We start from the raw sequence: 22,464 nt of genomic DNA on the forward strand, positions 1-22,464 counted from the left end.
ACTATTCAACTTTTTGTGAGGGGCCCGACGTACGTTTGTTGTTTTGTCACTGAGATGATAAATGCTTTGCCGGTGTTGGGCCCCTCATGGTTGGCCATTTTTCGTGCTGCTCCGTACTCTTTATTCTTTTCCGTTTGGAGAAGCATGGCAATGTTGATTCCGGATTTTGCACAGGCTTCGTTAGAATTGAGGGTTTTCTTTTCCTTCTCTAGTTGTTCTCGGCACGCTATAATGACGCATGGAATGATATAGGTGGCTTTCCCGCACTTTCCTATACCTCATCGATCATTGGCCGTGAAGGTGATATTTGTATGTGAAATCCTAGTTTAACTCTACAGTTTAATGAGAAAAATACTTCTATAAAAGTAAATATAAAAAAGTTTAATGAGAAAAATACTTCCATAAAAGTTTATATATGTATATTTATGAATTAACCATCAGATGCTATTTTTATTTTATTATTATCAATATGGTCCGCTGATACTGAAAACGAGCCAACCTAAGAGATCAGAATGCTTTCGATTGGTGATATTAAGAGATTTATTTAATACTTGTATACTGTTTTTAACTGTTTTAAAACAAAATCAATTTTCAAAATATATATTAGATGGCTCAGCTTTTAATTTTGCTATACAACAGCTGGTGGGTGTATTAAACAAGTCTTCTGACGACACCAAGCATAGACAATTTGGTTCCTAACATCTATCTGTCAATGGTATTAGGAGGCAGATGGATGGCTAGATCATATTAATACAATAAAATAATGTCAGAACCTTTTGTTAAAAGCTTGCATAAGCTCTATAAGTTTTCCCCAAAGAAGTGGATGATATATAATAAACCGCAAGGAGATGAATTCTGACGGGCTTTTGCCAATATATGATATGAAAAACTGCTAGCAAACATTTCACCCATACATTCTTTTACAGGCATTCCTTTAAGCAGGCAGTCAAGAAGGATTACTTCTCCTGGCAGATGTCAATCTCCTGTCGGAGGGTGTAGCTCTCTTGCTTACAACAAATTTGTTCTCTCCTTCATGCAGTGGCAAGATATCATCATCGTCATCATCTTCGTTGTCTTCATCCTCGTCATCTCCAAACTTGATGGAATTATTCTTGCTGGACTCCTTCGGCCGCCTCCATAAATGGTCTTCAAACCGATTGCTCTCATCTTCAGGGCGATTGCAATTGCACTTCAGGCACACCTTGTTTCTCCGGAAGTTTATAAAATCACATCTAAACAAACCAATTTATGTTAAGACATCTTCCTCACAAGAAACTGATTCTTATGAACATCAGAAAATTAGAAATAAGCAAAGACAAGGGTGCACATGAGACTTACGAGGGACATTCCCACTCTCCCGGGTTCAACTGTCTCTTAGGCCGTTGTTCTTGGCAGCGAAAGCACTTCTTGTTGCGCGCAAAGTTCATAAATTGGCACCTGGGGTCACCGAAGAATGGATTAGTCCATTCTATTCTAACCAGGCAAACTCTTGCTAAAACCATGGAAAAGTTGAGACTGAAACTCACTGTGGACAAGTCCAATCACCTAGCTTCATTTCAGCACCACCAAAGTCTACTCTCTTGGGCCCATCTGCTTTGCATTCGAGGCAACGCAAATTTCGAGCAAAGTTCAGAAAATTGCAACTGCAATGAAGATATGCCTCAGACCTTAGATATGTAATCCCCTTTGTTGACAAACGCCCCCAACAAGGAAAAAAATGGTCAAACAGATTGATCTGTTGATGGAGTCAGACTTTTAAAGTCCAACATTGACAGAAAAACAGATGAACAATGGACATATCTTCAGACAACTACGGGTTGTTCTCTGCTTTTAGATATTTGAACACTCACTCAAAAAGTGAAAACAAAAGTACAACTCAGCATGGTCCAGCGATGAATGAATAAAAAAACCAGTTTAACAAGCTATATTAAAACAGTACTGATTTGCATACCCCTCGGCATACCCCGAATGAGCCCCAAACTAGGTATTTGTGCACCATAAATGGGCTAGGTGGTTCATGAAGGGCTTGTATTGCCCAATTTACCCCCGGCAATGCAGTGTGTGCTAATGGGTACACCAAGGGGTACACAAAGCATTTTCCATTTTAAAACATAGGCCCGGTGAGAAGCCATCCTGCAAGGTTGTCAGAAAAAAATCGATATATACATAAAATAACTAACACAAATGGTAATATATAATCATAGGCCCGGTGATCTCATATGGCCCTTCCTTGAAGGGGATCGTGTTTGGATCTTGAGTGATGGATTTGTACTTGGGTAATTTCTCTTGGATGGCTCTTCCCTCCCCTTCTTCGAAAAAACTAAATAACTAACAGGCCCCTCTTTGCTCTTTCATGTGTCTTTCTTCAATATGAAGAGAAACAAGAGAATAATAAGTTACATTAAGGGAATCCCTTCAAGTAACCTTCATGATGGGGACTATATTTCCTATTTCTGCATCATGTTAAATGATCCCCTCATCATTATCATGACCATCTCTTGTCCTCACCGCACACAATTAATCTCTCTCATTTTTCCACCACATTACCCTTTATTGCTGCAAATCATAGACGTTCTGAAACATGATAATACTCAAATCTACTCTTCCATGGTTTATTAAACATCCACATCAGACCTCGGCCTGAGTTGAAGATTATTATAGTCTAACAAACATACTTAACTACTTCTGCAAAACATAAATGAAACTGTCTTTGTGTAAACGAGCCTATGTATGTGTTCAAAACTTTTATCATCAGAGAAATACATATGGTCTATAATTGCAAAAACACAGCCATTTAAAAACCCCTTACAACTTGACTTGCATGCTCGTAGGACAAAAATAATAAACATCAACAACATCAACTAATATCTCCACATAGATTAAGGTTGGTTATGCACTATTCTATATTGCACTAACCACATAATAAGCTATAGGCCCAGATGGACATAGCCAGTAAGAATGGTGACTAAAATACAACCTCAGCCAAGAAACAATTAGAACAGCACTATACTGCTGAAAATGCTACTTCTAACTAATTATGCATAAATGATTATAATATGCCAATCTTATAAAGGGAACATGTTATAAACGATGATCCACTTGTTCTCATGGATCCAAACGAGAGGCGGAGGGGCGCGACTCTATGTAGGATCATCATGCAATAACTAGCTAGGGAGTCTAGACAAAACAATCAGGTCATATCTAGTTAAATGGATGTGTTATTGTTCTGTATCTTTGTTTGATGGATGTTATTTGCCAGCCATCAGAGAGGACGGAGGACAAGAGGATGGGGCATAGGGGATTCTACATGGTGTTTGTCAGATGCTTGTCAAATGCATAATGGGTATTATCAATCATGACCAGAATGTCAGCAGCAGGTTTCAGGCTTCTCACATGTGCTTTACGAGAAGTATTTGACATGTGGGACTTTGTGGTCATATAGTAGTTCATGTCTAGAGCATGAGGTTCCCAAGATAGAGGTCAATGAACATGACTATGGTGGAATGAAGGTCAATCCTGATGTCCATATTGCTGGCTAGGGTCATTGTTGTCTCATGATGTCTGCTGCATTTCTTTTCATCCTGCTTGTTGCAGCTACTGTCATTTGTACCATTTTCCAACTTCTTGTTCTATTCTGGGGACTAGACTTGATACTGTCATGTAGCTGAATTGTATGATTTATTAACCCCTTCAGAGCCACCACTCCTACTGGTCGCAGGCAAAGCCTTGATTTGCATGATGCTTCTGTTATTTTTCAGATTTACTACTTCATGTTCTTCACATTACTGGAATGTATTCATGGATAAAAGTGGCAATGATGATATAATGGTTAGTAGAGATCTGTGTTTAGAATGGCCTATATCCTTGTGCTGGCAACCGCATGGATCCCGATGATGACCTTTATGACTGAGCCATGAATACAATGAACATTTCAATGTGTTAGCCTATACATATGCTATGTATACTATCCTACATGTGATATCTTATGGGAAAAAAGGAAAGGCCAATCAGCAAATGCTACCCATTCATGTCATTTTTACAATCATGTGTAATTGGAATTATTTTGATAATTTTTGGCTAATAAAATAATATGGTGAACAAGGATATATTGGGTGGTCAATGCATACATCATGTGATATATGAAGTCCTTAGCCATCTTCATCCAAATGTAGATAATGCACATGGGTATTGTTGTCCCTATGTCAAAAAAGTGGGCCTTAACCATGCTTTTTGCAACCAAACACTATTTTTGCCATCTCAACAAAAAGGTGTAATTAACTGAGCAGCAACCAAATAGCACTTTAACCAGCCCTGTGGTTAACTGATATAGGAATGGTTACCAATCCTTAACTTTAGACACCCCTGATTAGGTATCAAGGAACCAAACACATCCTAAAAGTAATGGTGCAACAATTTTCCAACTCCAAACCCCATGTTGGACAGTTTTCCAACAATTTTCTAAAGTTGAGACTAACAGAAGATTAACAAGACATTACCAAGAAAAAGGAACAATAATCAACGTCCAAGCTTTGGTCAACTTTTTATGAGAGACAAATCTTCTACATTGCTGAAAAACCTTCTTGAATGCAACTATATTCCAACAACAGACTTCATATTTTTTTAAGACTTGCAAAAGTTACTGCATATGGTAGATCATTTTGCTAATTAATCAATAGTTCCAAATAAGATGGAGAATATAAGCTCTGTATAGCATTACTTTTATAAACCTTTTTAAATGGCTTTTAAAGTAAAAAAGCCCTGGAAAAAACATTTAAGTAATCACCCTGTTTGGGAATGTATGTTATTCTACTTTATATCCAAAAAACAGTTGGATAGTTTCCAATCCATGATTATTATATGTTCAAATAATTGAGCCTGAGAAAGACCAGACCTGAGAATAGATTAGACCATGCAAGAGGAGGAGGAAAAACCATATAATAAATTCTTAGTTCTCTTAACAATGGATTTTACTAACATATATAATCTATAATGACTGGAATACCGAGAAACTAAATGGAATCTAGATGTAATCAATGCTATACTAACCGAACTTCTGATAGAGAAACAGAAAAGAAGACGAAAAAAAGACAAGTATATCCTTATATTATCATAGCACTTTCAGGCTATCATAAATTTGTAAGAGCAGCTTGTGTGGTGCATCTACCACATCCAACAGAAGCAGGCTAAGTAACACAACCCACAATCATATGTTATCAAGTTGAAGACATGCCCTACGAGCAAGTCATGGACTTGGAATGTAGCAGCTATGGTTACATCCAGAGATAGAAGTAATAAACTTAAACACTCATCTAGCCCAATACAGCACCAGCTTGAGCTTCCGATGTGCTTCCACTCTATCTTCCAATAAGTAGCTCATTTATCTTTTAGTCTCTTAATTCAGTCATTTCCTCCATTCGCAAAAATAATGCGAGGATCTCAAGAATATTAACCCACTAACCACATATAGTAGAATATTTAAAACTAGACAACTCGTTCTTCATACAATGGGCATCCCTAAGCTTTTTTCCCTTCACTAGCCTTCAGTTGTCTTTGCAAGTTGGCTTCCCTTTTGATGTGCCTAATGCTGATTCCCATCAATAATGATATCAAGATATATGCCCCATAATTTTCAGTAGATGACACTCTTCATGAATACCAATTGCATTTCTTTCATCATGTTCAACAAGATTCATGAAGTCCTCAGATCCTAATATCTTATGACTAAAAAACACTGTTGGAAGATCACTTACTCTGCATATCTTTCTTATTCTTAAGAAACACGCATATAATTGTATAGGTAGCTAAGCAGCACATGCATAATAACATGCTACAGCCCAGGACATGTCTCTAGATACCCATCAGGCAAGGAAGCAAATATTTAATATGACTTGCAAAGACCAGCATATATTCCCATAGCTTCTGGAAGAATCAGTTTATGAGTGTTTAACAACCATGAAGTCTTATAGACAGAGATGTGCCAGAATCTACTAAGTCCCATTAGTTTTCTTACAACATAAGTCCTAGTTGATGCTTGTAATTTATCACTAAGATCTACACAAATAGAACAAATAATGGAATAAAAAGTGCCCTTAAAAACTTTAAAAATATAATTATGTATTGCCATCACCAGAAATTTCAATACTCTAAACATATGAGGCAGATATGCAAACCAAAAATTGAAATCACTTTAGCCTTTTTTAGATAAAATAATTATAAAGTAATTAATTAGGATGAATCATATTAAATTAATGTAAGAGAAAGTGCAGCAAGGAGAACTTACTTAGGGCATAACCAGTCCCCTCTCTTCATTTCAACATTGGGTGGATGCTTGTTTCTACTACTGATCTTCTGAGATGGTTCCTTTTGAGCAGGAGTGCTCATAGCAGGCTTCGGAAGGGATGGATTAATAGTTGTGTCACTGAGTTCAATAAGCTGCGAGAGCAGCTTCCGAGCAGACTCCTGAACATTCTCTTTTACAGAAGGATTTTCACCTCCTGAAAGATTGACTGGATTTACTGCATAGCTCAACAAAATACGCATTACATCTACAGTGCGGGCTCCTCCCTCTTCATGTTGAATTATGTATGCTTTATCACAAGATCCTCGTAGATTGCAGGCACTACATACCTGCAATTTGAAGATTGAAATAGGGCCATCAAACAACTATTGATGGATAGTGAAGAATGCTACCATTTTCTTTATACCTCTACATAATAGAGCAGCATTTTTGTTCTTTGCTTCTAAAAGGTTCATTATTTAAGTGACTTCTATTAAGAATAGTAGCATATTCATCTTCATTTCCAAATACCAGTACATTTTCAAAGAACTGCAAGTCTTGAAGATAAGTGGATAAACTTACATCTCCTTCATCAAGTCGCAGAAAGGCTCGCAATCTTTTTGCTGAATTAACAGATTTGCGAAACAGATTAGGGCATCCACATTCTACAATAGATCGGATATGTTCTTTGGGCAGAGATCTGCAGAGTAAAAGCAATCAAAAAACAATAGAAAAGAGCACATTCAGATGAAGAGTGCAATATTCTAAAGGTAAAGGAAGTATTATAGCAAAAGCAATATAACTAGGTTAAGCTTATATCAAATTGAATTTGCACATACATGCCTAATAAAGCCTCAAATAAGGACCATCCAGGTAGATACATGTGTTGCAAATCCTGTGATACGTAGAACAGTGCATGTCATAATAATGTAACTCTAAATATAAGCTGGTTGGCAAGTATCTGATTTGGTCAATATGATACAATAATGCAATAATTGGCAGCAGCTTGGATGGAAAGCACATAACTCTTATAGGTCACCAAAAAATAATTTTACAGCAATGCTTATATGCAATATATTCAAGATATGATAAAGAGACAACATGGACTTAACATGTTAAATGAACCTAAAAGCTATTATACAACACAAAGTTTGCAAGCTTTGAGGATGTAAATATAGTGAACATGAGTAGCTGTGAGTTACGTAAAGCAATTAAGTTTAAGAAAAAAAAATAAGAAAATGTTTCTTTCAATATAAATCCTTTCAGCTTGATTTTCTCAAAGATGTGCCTGTGTTGCTATAGATAATATGATTACAAATATCAAGGACCAATGATGCAATACTACAACGAAAATTGAGAAATATGTGTAGGGTAAATTCACCATCCTTTGGGGCATGAGCACTAATATGTACAGTTTAAGATGCAAAGGTACAGATTCTTAGATGCTGGACGTGAGAATTTGGACATGGATAAATATATAAGCAACATGACATTGACATCATGCTGTGGTTTACTGTACATGCATAGCATGGCTAACATGCTACTAAAATACTATATCCAAGGACACTGAACACTATCCTGACTAAATGGATTCTCGTACTGTCTCCCAAATAAGCAGAATAGGAAAACACATCCCCATTCGACATGTTGTCTAATGCAACATCAAACCAGGACTTCATTAAGTTAAATGTACCTAACTTGACTACAGCCTCTAGCTCATCAATTAGCATCCTAAATGAAATATCAAACATTTGGAGCAAGATTCAACTCAACTAAGCCTTAGTTCCACCAATGTTTTGGACATAGCCAGTCCCAAGCCCAGATAAAAGGAGGAGGATTGTGATAGGTTGATGGCTAGCATAAAACTATAGTCACATCTTATAAACATGAATCCTTATAAGAAAATATTTGGAACAAGAAGTTGTCAAAATTTCCTAAGGAAGTTTGGGGACAAATTAATAGAATATAGGCTCGGTGGTAACGTATGAGGTGTTAAAATATAAAAAGCCCTTCAAGTGAATCTCAGGCCAGATTTCAGAGTGCTTGGGCCTTCAAACTTTTGGTTATCTTTGTAAGCTTATCAATGGGAGTGCAGTGGACACATTTTTCAAACATTTATTTGTATTACTGATTTCAAAGGCGTGGACTTGTATTTTAATCAGATTTTTCCTTCTCATCTTCTTCTTGGGAGTTCTTCACCAATCTGCTATACAAGGCGATTGGAATTGAGGGCTAGAAAAATTAAAGAAACCCTGTATAAAGCAGGATAACTGTCCTCTTGATCAACTCATTAACAAGCCTTCCCCCAATAAAATCAGAAAACCACTTTATACAGCTTCAACCAGTGTAAGCAAGCTGATTCAATCGTCGCCTTAGTGTTCATCCTAAAATGACCAAAAAAATCACTACTGTTGCTGGAAATTGGACCCGGGGGCAATCTTCGGTCGAGGAGAGGGAGCAGCGGGAGGTCACCACGGCGGGGCGGCGACCAGTCGGCGGGCGGCGTCCTCCGTCTGGGGTGGTCGGAGAGAGGGAGCAGCAGGTCCTCACGGCGGGGCGGCGATCCGTCGGCGGGCGGCGTCCTCCGTCTGGGGTGCCTACAGACAAGCCGGTGGCCGGGTTTTCCGGCGCCGGCCCTCCGACGCTCAAGTCAGGGAGGGGGCAAATAGTGTAGAGAGGAGAAGAATAGTGTTTGTAGGGTGCGTAATTTTTTTCCCCCCCGACCTCCCTCACCTAAGGGGACCAGGTTCCCTTTTATAGGCGGGGGTCGGTTTACCTGTGATGTAACGGGGCGAGGCCGTAGTACGGCTCGGCATGTTGTTCAGGTCGGCGCACGATCAGGTGAATCATTGCGTTGATGTCGGCGGTGAGGTCGTCGTACGACCTGGGCTTGCACGCTACCAGACGAATTATTGCATTGGCGTCGGAGGTATGGCCGAGATCAGAGACTTATCATAGTCGACTAGACTCTGCAGGGCTGGCTTGCCGTAGAGAGCTGAGGATCCGTAGATGACAGGAGCCATGCGCATTAATTGTGGAGTAGGCCGGAGATCCGCATTAATTGTGGAGTAGGCCGGAGATCCGCATTAATTGTGGAGTAGGCCGGAGATCCGCATTAATTATGGAGTAAGCCGGAGATCCGCATTAATTGTGGAGTGGGCCGGAGATCCGCATTAATTGTGGAGTAAGCCGGAGATCCGCATTAATTGTTGAGTGAACCGGAGGTTTACAGTGGCCATGCGCAATAAATGCCGGAGGGGCGTCAGGGTATGGTCCTCGGCCGGACCTCAGAGGGGTATGGCCGTGGCAGGTGGCTGATAAGGGTAGACTTTGAACATCAGGATTTTCCTAGGTCGGAGGTCCCGAGGTCGGATGCCTTGAGGTCGGGCGTTCCGAGGTCGGACGTTCCGAGGTCGGACGCCGACTTCGGCTGTCCAGGGTCGGCGATTGTGCGGCTTCTCGGGGGCATTCGTGTCATTGGGGGGGGGGGGAATCTTATTCCCCCAACACTACCCCCGACTTCCGAGTTCGAGCGGCTTGCGGGCTCGGACGTGGGAAGTAAAGTCTATCATTAAAGTTGGGGGGCGAATCTCGTCCGCACCCTTGTGTTTCTCGGAATTTTTATGGTGAAACCTGCGCCTTTTGGTGCCTCGAGGTTGCTTTATTCAGCGAACTTATGATGAGGCTTGTATCCTTATGTTTTTCGAGACGGCTGTAACGGGGGTGGCGTCTCTTGGATCACCGAGGTCGCTTCGTATGGCGGACCCATGATGAGGGTCCTCGAGCTCGACGAGACGGCGCCTTGATCGTGTGGTCGAGGCTCCCCGTTCATCAATGAGTGTGCCGTTTTGCGTTTCAAAATGGACACGCGGCATGATCTGAGGTCGGACGTTCCCGGTCTCGTGTTACCGGGTCATGGATCTGGCGAGTTGGAGGCTACATCGGGGCTCCACGTGCCCCAGAGCCTTATTAAATGAGGGGAGCGGGGGTGCCGTCCGCTCGTTCTTCAAGGCGATTCGATTCTGCGGGCCCATGATGAGGCTCCGAGATCCGATGGGACAACGTTTCGATTTCGTACCCGATTTATTGATCCGGAGTGAATACGGTGCCTCGGCCTCCGAGGTCGACACGTGGCGCAATCCGGCCGGGGGATGGGAACCGACCCTGCCGATCTGGGCCGTCAAGGGGGTCTATATAAACCCCTCGAGTCCGCCCTAAGAGTTCCATTTGGTTGTTTTGCCTTTTCTATTTTCGCCGTCTCCCTCCTTGCTCTATCCCCTGTCCAACTCCTGCCGTCGGTGCCCGGAGCGATTTCCGGCGATGTCCAGTAGGTCCCTACCCTGTGATTGCTAGGGTTCCTCTTCTTTTTTCCTCCTCTGCTTTCAATCTCGTTTTGTTTCTCTGTGAAAATGGGTCTCGGTCCTGAGGAGGTAGGGTCAAGTTTGTCGGGGGAGGAGGTGGAGTTAATACGCTCCCGATTTTTCTTCCAGCCCGGGTTTCGCCTTGAAACCGCGGGGCCGGAAGATAGGGTGACGCGGCCGCCCCCAGGTCGGATCGCGGTTCACCGCGAGACCCTCTGGGCTGGCCTGCGGTTCCCCATCCACAGGTTCGTGAACGACTTGCTGGTCGAGTACCAACTCGTCCCAGCACAGCTCGCTCCGAACTCGTGGAGAACCATCATCGGGTTCCTCTCCCTGTGTCTCGGGCATGGGATCCCGATTACCGTGAGCGTCTTCCGTCGGTGTTTCTTATTAAAGAAGAACCCGGCAGACGCGGAGTGGCTATACTTCGCCTTCCGAGGCGGTATGTCGCTTTTTCATGGGGCCCCCTTCTCTATTCATGAGTGGAAGGGGAAGTTTTCCTTTTTGGCGTCCGAGGCGCCGTGGGGGTTCAATCCGAGGTGGGGACACCCTCAGTTGAAGACCCTCAACAAGCTCTCTGAGCCCTCGGGGAGAGAGCTGAGGGTTCTGGACTCTCTGCGGGCCCTCGGAAAGGGGTACGACCTGACCGAGCTCCTACGGGAGGACGCCCTGGCGAGCGTGGGTCTGAGCTCGGCGCGCCCCGAGGGTAAGAGCAGTTGCATTACCTTCTTGTCTGTTCTTTCTTTTTGCTTTTATTGATCTAACACTTGAGAAATTTTTGGTTTCAGATATCCCCCACATGCCTACCAGCAATGTGTCCCTCTTCTCCCGCCTGAAGAGGCGTGAGGCCGAGGCCGGGGGAGCTATGCCCCAGCCTCGGAAGAAGGCGAGGTCGGCCGGAAGCGCCGGCCGGGACGGGTGGCCCCGAGGCGGGGGCCTCCACAGCCGACCCGAGGCGGGCGCGGGTCGTCAGCGATGCGGGCCCGACGGCCCCTCCTTGCCCTGCCCCCATTGCCCAGCGGGGGGAGCCGTCCGTGATCCGGCCGCAGCGCCTGGGGCCCGAGCCGACCCGAGGCCCCGAAGCGAGCGGCTCCGGGACCTCGGGCTCGGGCGTGCCGGGCTTTTCCTGGGCTTTCCGGGAAGAATCGGTCGAGCCGGGCTCCCCTATTCTCGAGGGGAGCTCGGCTATCCATGACGCCGAGGTCGCACGCGCTGTATTTCGGCGTGCGATGCTTCCAGCGGACCGGGCCGAGTTCCGGAACATTCCGTTGGAGGAGGTCGTTGACGGTACTTACCGCAACACCGCCCGGGTAAGTTCTCTTCTTAGTTTCCTTAGAATTATTAGCAAACTTGTGTGCCTTTCAACTTACGATCTTCTCTGTTCCTTTCTTTGCAGCATATTCACGAGCTCGACACCTTGGTATTTATCGCCCAAGGATGTCAAGGGGAAGCCCGACAGCTCGGCCGGCAGTTGGAGCCGGCCAAGAAGAGAATCGCCGAGCTAGAGGCGGCGTTGGCCGAGTCCGAGGCTCGGGGGGAGGCCACCGAGGCCGGGCGCCTTGCTATGGCGGAGGCACTTGAGGAGGAAGGGGCTGCTCACGCCCTGACCAGGTCGGCCTTGCGCGCTTCGGAGGCGCGCTTGGGGGAGGTCCAGTCCGAGGTTGCGGGCCTCAAGTACGAAGGCGGAGTCTCCCGCCTTAAAATCGAGCAACTCGAGGCCCGAGAGAGGAGGGCACTCGAGCGAGCCGAGAACGCCGTGGATCTCTTCAAGGGGTCGCAAGAGTTCCGCGACATGCTCGAGGAGGAGACGGTGGACGGGTTTCTCCGGGGTTTCGAGAACTTCCGGCAGCAGATGGCCCGGTTCTGCCCCCAGTTCAACCTTTCGACGGTCCGTCCGAGGATGAACCTGGGCTACGGGTCCGACACGGAAGACCTTCCTGCCGTTTTGACATCCGAGGCAGGATTGTACGAACATGACCCCGCCGAGCCTTCGACGAGAATGGCCGAGACGGACGGTGTCCCGGAGGCGGCACCCGAGGCCCCTGCCACCGACCCCGAGCCTGTGCCGGCTGAAGGTCCCGAGTTCATCACCGTGGACGACCCCGCGGATGTTGCTGCCGCCGCTTAAGACTCGACGTATTTTTTTTCTTTTTTCATCGTATCCGAGGTCGGCTTTTGAATGGCCGACCTCCAATTTTGTAATTGGCCTTCCGGCCCCTTATCAATGAAAGGTCTCTTTTATTACTTCGTTCTTCTTCCTTATCTCTTGTCGTGAATGAGGCCAAAGCCTTAATCTATCGTTCCTCCGACTTCTAACTTTGTATTTTAGTTTTCGAGCTGCTTAACGAAGTCGCCCTTTTTCCTGGGCTATATCTTGGCCTTCTCAGATTTCAGCCATTCCGACCAAAGGGAGCTCCGAGCTTAGGTTTCTAGAAAATTTCTTTAAGTCCTATAACTCGGATCTTAGAATCGCAGAAGTTGCCGTGCCTGGCCTTTAGGTTCCCAAGGCATCAGGGTCGGGCCTTAGCCCTTCAAGTAAGACCGGGCTAGGTCTGTTCGTGCCGCTATTCGGGGAATCTAGTCGGGTTTCCGAACTCGACTCCCGGGTCCTTCATAGGGAGCGCGGGCTAATAGTCGAATTATCGCCGAAGGTTTTCATAGTTATCGTTCTCGGACTCTGCCGAGATTTCGGTGAGCAAGGCTGGAACTTTCAAAGATTGCCTCGGCATCTTTGTGTTCGACTGGTACGCCCGCAGTCGGGATCATTTTCCCAGCTAGACATCGGAGTCTAGGTATGGGGGCCGAGTTGGGCCCTAATTTGTGAAGACTTGTACGAGTTGTGGAGATTTGACGAGCGGAGCATGCATAATGTCGTCGGGAGATCGGTCTTAAGCCGACCCATTGGAGTAGCCCGATTTTGGGCGAAATAAGGCTCCAATTTTGGCTGGGATTCCGCTAGCATCATGTAGATAAAATTTGACAAGGAGAACGTCGAGTTGGACGTACCTTTTTCATTCCCAGAGTTGTACTCCATGTGGCGGAGTGGGTTGTTTCCCTTCCTCTTCAGCTTTCGGAGTCGTTTTTGACTTGTTAGGGGACTCGGGCTTCTCACGGACCCGACGACACCCGCCGAAGTTGAGAGGATCTGGGAAGGCTTTATTGATTCGTAGCTCTTTCCGAGGTCGAGGGAGCTTGAGAAGCTACGGTCGGACCTCGGGGCGCCCCAACCTTGGTCGAGGAGTCTTGTGTCAGGTCGGCGGGTTTGAGGACGCTTTGCTGACCTGCGGTGCATCCCGAGGTCGAGGGAGTTTGGGACTCTACGGTCGACCCTCGGGGCATCCCGACCCTAGTCGAGGGATCGTTCGTTAGGTCGATGGGTCCGGGCACGCCCTATCGACCTGCGACGCTTCCCGAGGTCGAGGGAGTTTGGGACTCTACGGTCAACCCTCGGGGCATCCCGACCTTAGTCGAAGGATCGTTCGTCAGGTCGATGGGTCTGGGCACGCGTTATCGACCTGCGACGCTTCCCGAGGTCGAGGGAGTTTGGGACTCTACGGTCGACCCTCGGGGCATCCCGACCTTAGTCGAGGGATCGTTCGTCAGATCGATGGGTCTGGGCACGCGCTATCGACCTGCGACGCTTCCCGAGGTCGAGGGAGTTTGGGACTCTACGGTCAATCCTCGGGGCATCCCGACCTTAGTCGAGGGATCGTTCGTCAGGTCGATGGGTCTGGGCACGCGCTATCGACCTGCGACGCTTCCCGAGGTCGAGGGAGTTTGGGACTCTACGGTCGACCCTCGGGGCATCCCGACCTTAGTCGAGGAAATCTTGCGCCAAGTCGATGTTTCATCGTCCTGCGATACTTCCCGAGGTCGAGGAAGTTTGGGACTCTACGGTCGAACCTCGAGGCATCCCGATTTCGGTCGGGGGATCTGGGGATCACAGACGACCCAACATTAGAAGAGAATTATGATTATCAAGATGGGAGAATTATTTGCAGAAAAGAGGCTGAGTCTATTGCCCTGATTGTCTTGAACCCCTCGGGGTTTTACTGGTAGTACATTCGTAGATTCTCGGAGTTCCAGCTTCGCGGGATCAGGGTCCCCTCTAGGGACTTCAATTTGTATGCTCCGGGTCGTTGTACTCGGGCGATTTGATATGGCCCTTCCCAATTCGGGGCGAGCTTTCCTTGCTCGATCGGCTGAGAAGCCTCGGCTCTCCTGAGGACGAGGTCCCCTACTTTGAAGAGCTTGGGCTTGACTTTGGAGTTGTAGTATTGGGTCGTTCTCTGTTGGTATCTTGCCATACGGACCCGGGCGACCTCTCGTGTCTCTTCGACAAGGTCCAAATTGCTCCTGAGCTGGGAGGAATTGGTGTCGGGGTCATAATGCTCCACCCTTGGAGAAGGCAGGCCGATCTCTAACGGGATGACGGCCTCAGTGCCGTATGCTAGGTTGAAGGGGGTCTCTCCCGTGGGCAGTCGGAACGTAGTCCGGTACGCCCAAAGGACATTGTACAAGTCCTCGACCCACTGTCCTTTGGACCGATCAAGCCTAGCCTTGATTTCCTACAAAATAGTACGGTTAGTTACCTCAGTCTTCCCGTTTGTCTGGGGATGGGCAACCGAGGTGAAGCGGTGGTCAATGCCGAGCTCAGAGCAAAATTCCCTGAAATGGACATTGTCAAACTGCCGACCATTGTCGGATATAAGGATACGAGGTAGCCCGAATTTGCAAATTATGGACTTCCACACGAAGTCCCGCATCTTTTGTTCGGTGATCCGGGCTACAGGTTCTGCTTCAACCCATTTGGTGAAGTAGTCGATGGAGACGACCAGGAACTTTCTCTGTCCGGTGGCCAGGGGAAAGGGCCCCAGGATGTCGATCCCCCATTGGGCAAACGGCCAGGGGGCGATGATGGAGGTTAGCAGGGCCGAAGGTCGGCGCTGGATATTAGCGTTCCGTTGACATCGGTCGCACTTGCGGACAAAATCTGTTGCATCCCTCTGGAGTGTGGGCCAGTAATATCCTTGCCGCAGGATCTTATGGGCTAATGCCCGACCCCCCAGGTGATTTCCGCAGATTCCTTCATGGACCTCTCGGAGGGCGTAGTCCGCCTCGGAGGGGCGGAGGCATCTGAGCAGGGGAGAAGTAAATGATCGACGATAAAGTCTATTCTCGCACAAGACATACCGGGGGGCTTGGCGCTTGATTCGGCGAGCTTCCGTCTCGTCATGAGGTAGGTTCCCGTCTTTGAGGTAGCAGACGAACCCGTCGATCCAGCTTGGTTCAAAGTCGATGCACATGGTAGGTTCTGGCTCCTCCGTGCTGGGGGTCTGAAGATACTCGAGCGTTGTTCCCTTGGGAAGCTCGCTTATGCGGGAGGTCGCCAATTTGGACAACTGGTCTGCCCTAAGATTTTTCGCTCTGGGAATATACTGAATACTGAAAGAGTTCAGGGCAGACGTAAGTTCCCGCACCTTTTGGAGATACTTTTGCATGGATGGCTCTTTAGCTTCGAAGTCTCCTTGAATCTGGTTCACCACCAGCTGGGAGTCGCTGAAGGCCGTTAGGTCCTCCACTTTCAATTCCTTTGCTAATTTGAGCCCGGCGATGAGAGCCTCGTACTCAGCCTCGTTGTTCGAGGCCGGGAACTCGAGGCGCAGGGCTTGCTCGGCCACCACTCCGTCTGGACTGGTGAGGATGAGTCCGGCTCCGCTACCCCCCGAAGTTGAGGACCCGTCCGAATGCAGGACCCATGGCGGCCTTGGTGCTTCCTCCATGGATTCGGATGGCAGCTTGGGGTCGTCCGGCAGGGTGCACTCCACGATGAAATCGGCGAGTATTTGAGCTTTGATAGCCGGCCTGGGCCGATATTCGAGGTCGAATTCCCCGAGCTCGACCGCCCATTTGGCGATCCTCCCCGCACGATCCGACCTTTGCAATATTTGCTTCATGGGCTGGTCGGTCAGTATAGCTATCGTGTGGGCTTGGAAGTACGGCCTGAGTCTCCGAGCCGAGATGATGAGAGCGAAGATGGTCTTCTCGAGCTTGGAGTATCGGGTCTCAGCATCCCTGAGGACCCGGCTGGTGTAATAGACCGGCTTTTGGAGCTTGTCCTCTTCCCGGACGAGGACTGAGCTCACTGCAACTGGGGAGACGGCCAGGTATAAATAAAGGAGTTCGCCCTTCTGAGGCTTGGTAAGTAGCGGGGGAGAGGCCAGAAGGTTCCGGAGCTCGTCAAAGGCTCGCTGGCATTCTTCTGACCACCGGAAGTCTTTCGGCCGTTTGAGGCTCTTGAAGAAAGGGAGGCAGCGCTTAGCTGACCGGGAGACGAACCTTCCCAAGGCGGCGACTCGCCCTGCGAGCCGCTGTACCTCCTTAACTGTCTTCGGAGGCGCTATTCCTTGCAGCGCCCGGATTTTCTCAGGGTTGGCTTCAATTCCACGTTGGGTGACTATGAAACCCAGAAATTTGCCCGAGGTGACTCCGAACGCGCACTTCGCCGGGTTGAGCTTCATTCGGTATCTCCTGAGCTTGGAGAACGTCTCGTTGAGGTCAGCTACATGGTGCTCCGCCGCTCGGCTTTTCACCAGCATGTCGTCCACGTAGACTTCCATATTTCGGCCGATCTGATCTTTGAAAATTTAGCTGACCAATCTCTGATAGGTGGCCCCAGCGTTTTTCAGGCCGAAGGGCATCACCTTGTAGCAGTAGGTGCCCTTGTCGGTGATGAAGGCCGTCTTCTCCTCGTCTTCCGGCGCCATCCGGATTTGATTGTACCCTGAAAAGGCGTCCATAAAAGTTAGCAGTTGATGCCCTGAGGTGGAGTCGACGAGCTGGTCGATGCTTGGGAGAGGGAAGCTGTCTTTCGAGCAGGCCTTGTTCAGGTCAGTGTAGTCCACGCACATGCGCCATTTCCCATTGGCCTTCTTTACGAGGACTACGTTGGCGAGCCAGTCCGGGTAGGAGACCTCCCGGATGAAGCCGGCTCCGAGGAGTTTGTCCACCTCGGCCGCAGCTCGTTGTCGTTCCGGGGCAGAGCCCCTTTTCTTCTGCTTTACTGGTCTGCTGGTCGGCTTCACCTGGAGTCGATGGACCACGACCTCAGGGTCGATTCCCGGCACGTCCGCGGGCGACCAGGCGAAGACGTCAGCATTATCCCTTAGGAAGCTGACGATGTGATCCCTCTCACGGGCGCCAAGGCCGGAGCCGACCTGCACAGTTAGCTCGGAAAAATTTTCTTGTAGTGGAATTTGGACAAGAAGCTCACCGGGCTCTACTTGCTTCTTCCGGAGGGTATCCCTCGCATCGAGGGTTTCTATGGGTAGTGAGGGGCCCGTTGGCTGAATCGTCGCCTCGGTTGGTGGCTTTACTCCGTGGGCCGCCATGTAGCATTGCTTGGCGACCAGCTGGTCTCCGCGGGCCTCGCCTACTCCTTGGCCGGTGGGGAATCGCATGAGCAGATGGCGGGTTGAAACCACGGCTCGAAGGGCGTTTAGACCTGGCCGTCCAAGGATGGCGTTGTAGACTGAGGGCAGACGGACCACAAGGAAGTCCGTCCTTACCGTGCTCTCCCGGGGAGCGAGGCCAACTGTGACAAGGAAGCTGGCCTCCCCTTCAACTGGGACCGAATCTCCGGTGAACCCAACCAGTGGGGCATTAATTCTCCGGAGATGTCCTTCTGATCACCCCATTTTTTGGTAGGCATGATAATACAAAATGTTGGCTGAACTTCCATTGTCAACTAGGACACGCTTTACATCAAACCTATTTACAATCATAGAGATGACCACAGCGTCATCGTGAGGGGTCTCAACCCCTTCTAAGTCCTCGTCCGAGAACGAGATGACTTCATCAGTGCGGGGGCGCTTCGGGGGTGCTCCCTGGGCGGCCGTTCCTGCCGAGGCCCTTCCAATCATGTTGATGGTGCCGGCAATGGGCCTGTTGTCGTCTGGATTTTCGGTCGGTACGGCATTCTCCGTCGGCCTCCTTTCCTCACGTCGGTTCCTCACGAACCGGTTGAGTACTCCCCGACGGATGAGCGCTTCTATCTCGTCCCGGAGCTGGAAGCAGTCCTCCGTGTCGTGCCCACGGTCCCGATGGAAGCGACAGTACTTCCTGGGATTACGGGGAACTCCCGTGTCTCGCATAGGAGGCGGGGGTCGGAAGAAATCCCGACCCTCGATTTCCATCAGGATCTCGGCCCGGGGAGCATTGACAGGCGTGTAGTTCTCGTACCTCCCCGTGTACGTCCGAGGCCGTGGTGGAGACCTCGGTCGAGGAGGGGTCCTCTGCTGAGGTCGTCCCTGCTGCCGGGGCGGGCTCCTCAGCCAGGGGAGATTCTTCTCTCGACGGGGAGATCGACTCCTTTGTCGGCCGCGTTCCTCGCGGCGTTTCTTCTGCTTCTTTGAGGCGGGCTCAATTGCTCCCCGCCTGGAGGCGACCGCCTCCTCGGCCTTGGCGTACTTCCGGGCTCGGGCCAGCATCTCGGTGAAGTCGGCCGGAAAGCTCTTCTCGATGGAGAAGAGGAATCGGTAGGAGCGAACCCCAGTCTTCAAAGCCGACATGGCTATTGACTGGTCTAGCTCGCGAACTTCCCAGGTGGCGGCGGTAAAGCGGTCCAGGTACTCCTTAAGGGATTCCCCCTCCTTCTGTTTGATGTCCAAGAGGGAATCTGACGTCCGTCGTTGGCGTTGGCTGGCAGCAAAATTAGTGGCGAACTGCCTGCCGAGTTGCTCAAAAGAGGATACCGTGTTCGGCTTCAGTCCAGAGAACCAAAGCCGAGCGGTCCCTCGGAGGGTTGCTGGGAAGGCCTTGCAAAGTATGGCCTCCGAGGACCCTTGTAGGGCCATGAGGGCCCGATAACTCTCCAAATGGTCGAGGGGGTCGGTGATTCCGCTGTAGGGCTCCACCTGAGGCATTTTGAACCTTGCGGGAACCGGCTCATCCTCGATCTGGCAGGAGAAGGGCGACTTGGTAGTGAACTCAAAGTCTCCCTCCTGCCTCGCCTTCTTACTGTGGAGCGCTGCAATTTGGCGCTCCAAATGCTCAACCTTTCTGTCGAGCTCCCCCACCCGCGGGATTGTCGCAGTGGTTTGCGCCGGCTCACGGCGGTCCGGGGCTGACTCAGCCTCAGAAGGCTGGGGTCTTCTGTTGAAATCTTCCCCCGGTAGCTCTCTCTGGGGGGAAGTCCGCTCTTCGTTGTTGGCTCTGGAGGAGCCATGCAAATTCTGGCCTGGGAGAACCGGGCCGTTGGGAGGAAATTCCGGTAGGACCTGGGCCTGCAGGGGAAGCGTTGGTAAAGCCTCCTCGCGCCGTAAGCCTTGGACGGCGGCGGCCAGGGCCTGGACTTGCTGTACCAGGGCATTGAACTGTTCCGGCTGGACCTGAGGAACTGGGTCAGCCGGAGTTGGAGAATTCTGGACGGAGCGTCCAGGACTTTGCGGGGGACGCCGGGAGATGTTGGAGGCTCCCTTACTTTTCAACTTCATGATCGCTACTCGGGCCCTTCCTCTAGCGCCAGCTGTTGCTGGAAATTGGACCCGGGGGTAATCTTCGGTCGAGGAGAGGGAGCAGCGGGAGGTCACCACGGCGGGGCGGCGACCAGTCGGCGGGCGGCGTCCTCCGTCTGGGGTGGTCGGAGAGAGAGAGCAGCAGGTCCTCACGGCGGGGCGGCGATCCGTCGGCGGGCGGCGTCCTCCGTCTGGGGTGCCTGCAGACAAGCCGGTGGCCGGATTTTCCGGCGCCGGCCCTCCGACGCTCAAGTCAGGGAGGGGGCAAATAGTGTAGAGAGGAGAAGAATAGTGTTTGTAGGGTGCGTAATTTTTTCCCCCCCCCCCGACCTCCCTCACCTAAGGGGACAAGGTTCCCTTTTATAGGCGGGGGTCGGTTTACCTGTGATGTAACGGGGCGAGGCCGTAGTACGGCTCGGCATGTTGTTCAGGTCGGCGCACGATCAGGTGAATCATTGCGTTGATGTCGGTGGTGAGGTCGTCGTACGACCTGGGCTTGCACGCTACCAGACGAATTATTGCATTGGCGTCGGAGGTATGGCCGAGATCAGAGACTTATCATAGTCGACTAGACTCTGCAGGGCTGGCTTGCCGTAGAGAGCTGAGGATCCGTAGATGACAGGAGCCATGCGCATTAATTGTGGAGTAGGCCGGAGATCCGCATTAATTGTGGAGTAGGCCGGAGATCCGCATTAATTGTGGAGTAGGCCGGAGATCCGCATTAATTGTGGAGTAAGCCGGAGATCCGCATTAATTGTGGAGTGAACCGGAGGTTTACAGTGGCCATGCGCAATAAATGCCGGAGGGGCGTCAGGGTATGGTCCTCGGCCGGACCTCAGAGGGGTATGGCCGTGGCAGGTGGCTGATAAGGGTAGACTTTGAACATCAGGGTTTTCCTAGGTCGGAGGTCCCGAGGTCGGATGCCTTGAGGTCGGGCGTTCCGAGGTCGGACGCCGACTTCGGCTGTCCAGGGTCGGCGATTGTGCGGCTTCTCGGGGGCATTCGTGTCATTGGGGGGGGGGGGGGGGGGGGGGGGAATCTTATTCCCCCAACAACTACCATAACCAATACTTCGACCTGAACTACTAGGATTAAAAACAAGGACGAACCCCAGATCCCAGCAAGGAAAAGTAATCGACACATTACGGGAATTATATGAAGCCAAATATCTCACTTCTCGGACGAAGAACTAAAAGAAGAGAAAGTTTAACCTGAGAATGTCAAACCGCTCGCGGGCAAACTTTAGGCAACCATTCTTCAAACGATTCAGCTCCATCTTAGTATCAGAAGCGGCGGCGCTTCCGCCGTCGCCCTCATCATCCTCGGCCGTGCCAGCCGAAGCGGACCTCTCGAAGTACCCCTTGCTCGTCAGCTTCTCGACGAACCGATCCCACTCGGGCCACGGGTGAGCCGCCGCGGCGGCCTCCTCGGCGACGGCCGGGGATCCGTCGATGGCCGCGGCGGCGTCGGTAGTAAATGATTGGATCCTGGGGGGAGGGATCACGGAGAAGGGTCGGAGGTTAGAGAGGGGAAGGAGGGAAGGGCGGAGGGAGAGGGAGTTAGTTGTGGACGCGCGGAGGAAGAAGAGCGAGGTGTGCTGCAAGAGCCTCGACGCGGCCATGGAGGGAAAGATGGGATTAGATCAGAAGGAAGGGTGACTCGGCATGGGAAGGAGAGGGAGAGGGGCGTTTGAAGCACAGTGCTGGAGGAGTCGGCTGCCGGGGAGAAATGATAGGGTTTGAAGGCTATAGTTTCCCAATTTAGTTTTAGAGTAAAATAATCCCACATCGGCTGTAATTAATACCGGATGGGAATCAGGTTATGGATTGGCTTCTTATTTTTTATATTTTCTTGCTTCGAAAAATATCATAAAAAGTTATTTTATTTTTGATAAATCTAGAGAACGCCTATTCCGACTCACCCTAGTAGATGTCTTCGTTAGGCCCTGCCGGGTTTATCCCATCAATTTTTTGTGCTCATATGCGAGGGAGCCATCCACAACCAATTACTTCAATATTATTTCAGCCGCGGCGGTAGGGGAGAAGGAAGGCGTAGGGCTCACACAAGTAAGTGCAGGACCCCCTACGGGCCTTTCTGAAGTGTGGCACAGCCAGGGAGGTAGGGGGGAGTGTGAAGCCTAGAGAGGCGGAAGCGGCAAATCGCTTCTAACGAGTTCCCCAACACTTAGCTTAGTAGCTTAACTCTTTATACTGGCGTGGCGCTGCTGGATGCTTCTGATCAATAGGAATAGGAGGAAAAAGAAAAGCTTATGATGAGCATCTATTGGAGTCGATCATTTCCAAGATCTAAT

At 49.5% G+C, this 22,464-nt stretch overlaps 1 protein-coding gene across 1 annotated transcript; it reads right to left on the reverse strand.

Annotated features, from left to right (window-relative positions):
- Positions 1-774: 774 nt before the first annotated feature.
- On the reverse strand, positions 775-21,898 carry LOC103724379 (zinc finger protein VAR3, chloroplastic). The gene is made up of 6 exons (XM_039128982.1): positions 21,365-21,898; positions 6,860-6,977; positions 6,281-6,627; positions 1,527-1,643; positions 1,339-1,437; positions 775-1,232 (listed from the first exon to the last, which is right to left on the reverse strand). Exons 1-6 carry the CDS (start codon positions 21,772-21,774, stop codon positions 947-949), a joined length of 1,377 nt encoding a protein of 458 aa, XP_038984910.1. The 5' UTR covers positions 21,775-21,898; the 3' UTR covers positions 775-946.
- Between the last annotated feature and the right edge of the window lie 566 nt (positions 21,899-22,464).

This window comes from Phoenix dactylifera, chromosome 8 (assembly GCF_009389715.1).
Source record: "Phoenix dactylifera cultivar Barhee BC4 chromosome 8, palm_55x_up_171113_PBpolish2nd_filt_p, whole genome shotgun sequence".
Lineage (NCBI taxonomy): Eukaryota > Viridiplantae > Streptophyta > Magnoliopsida > Arecales > Arecaceae > Phoenix > Phoenix dactylifera.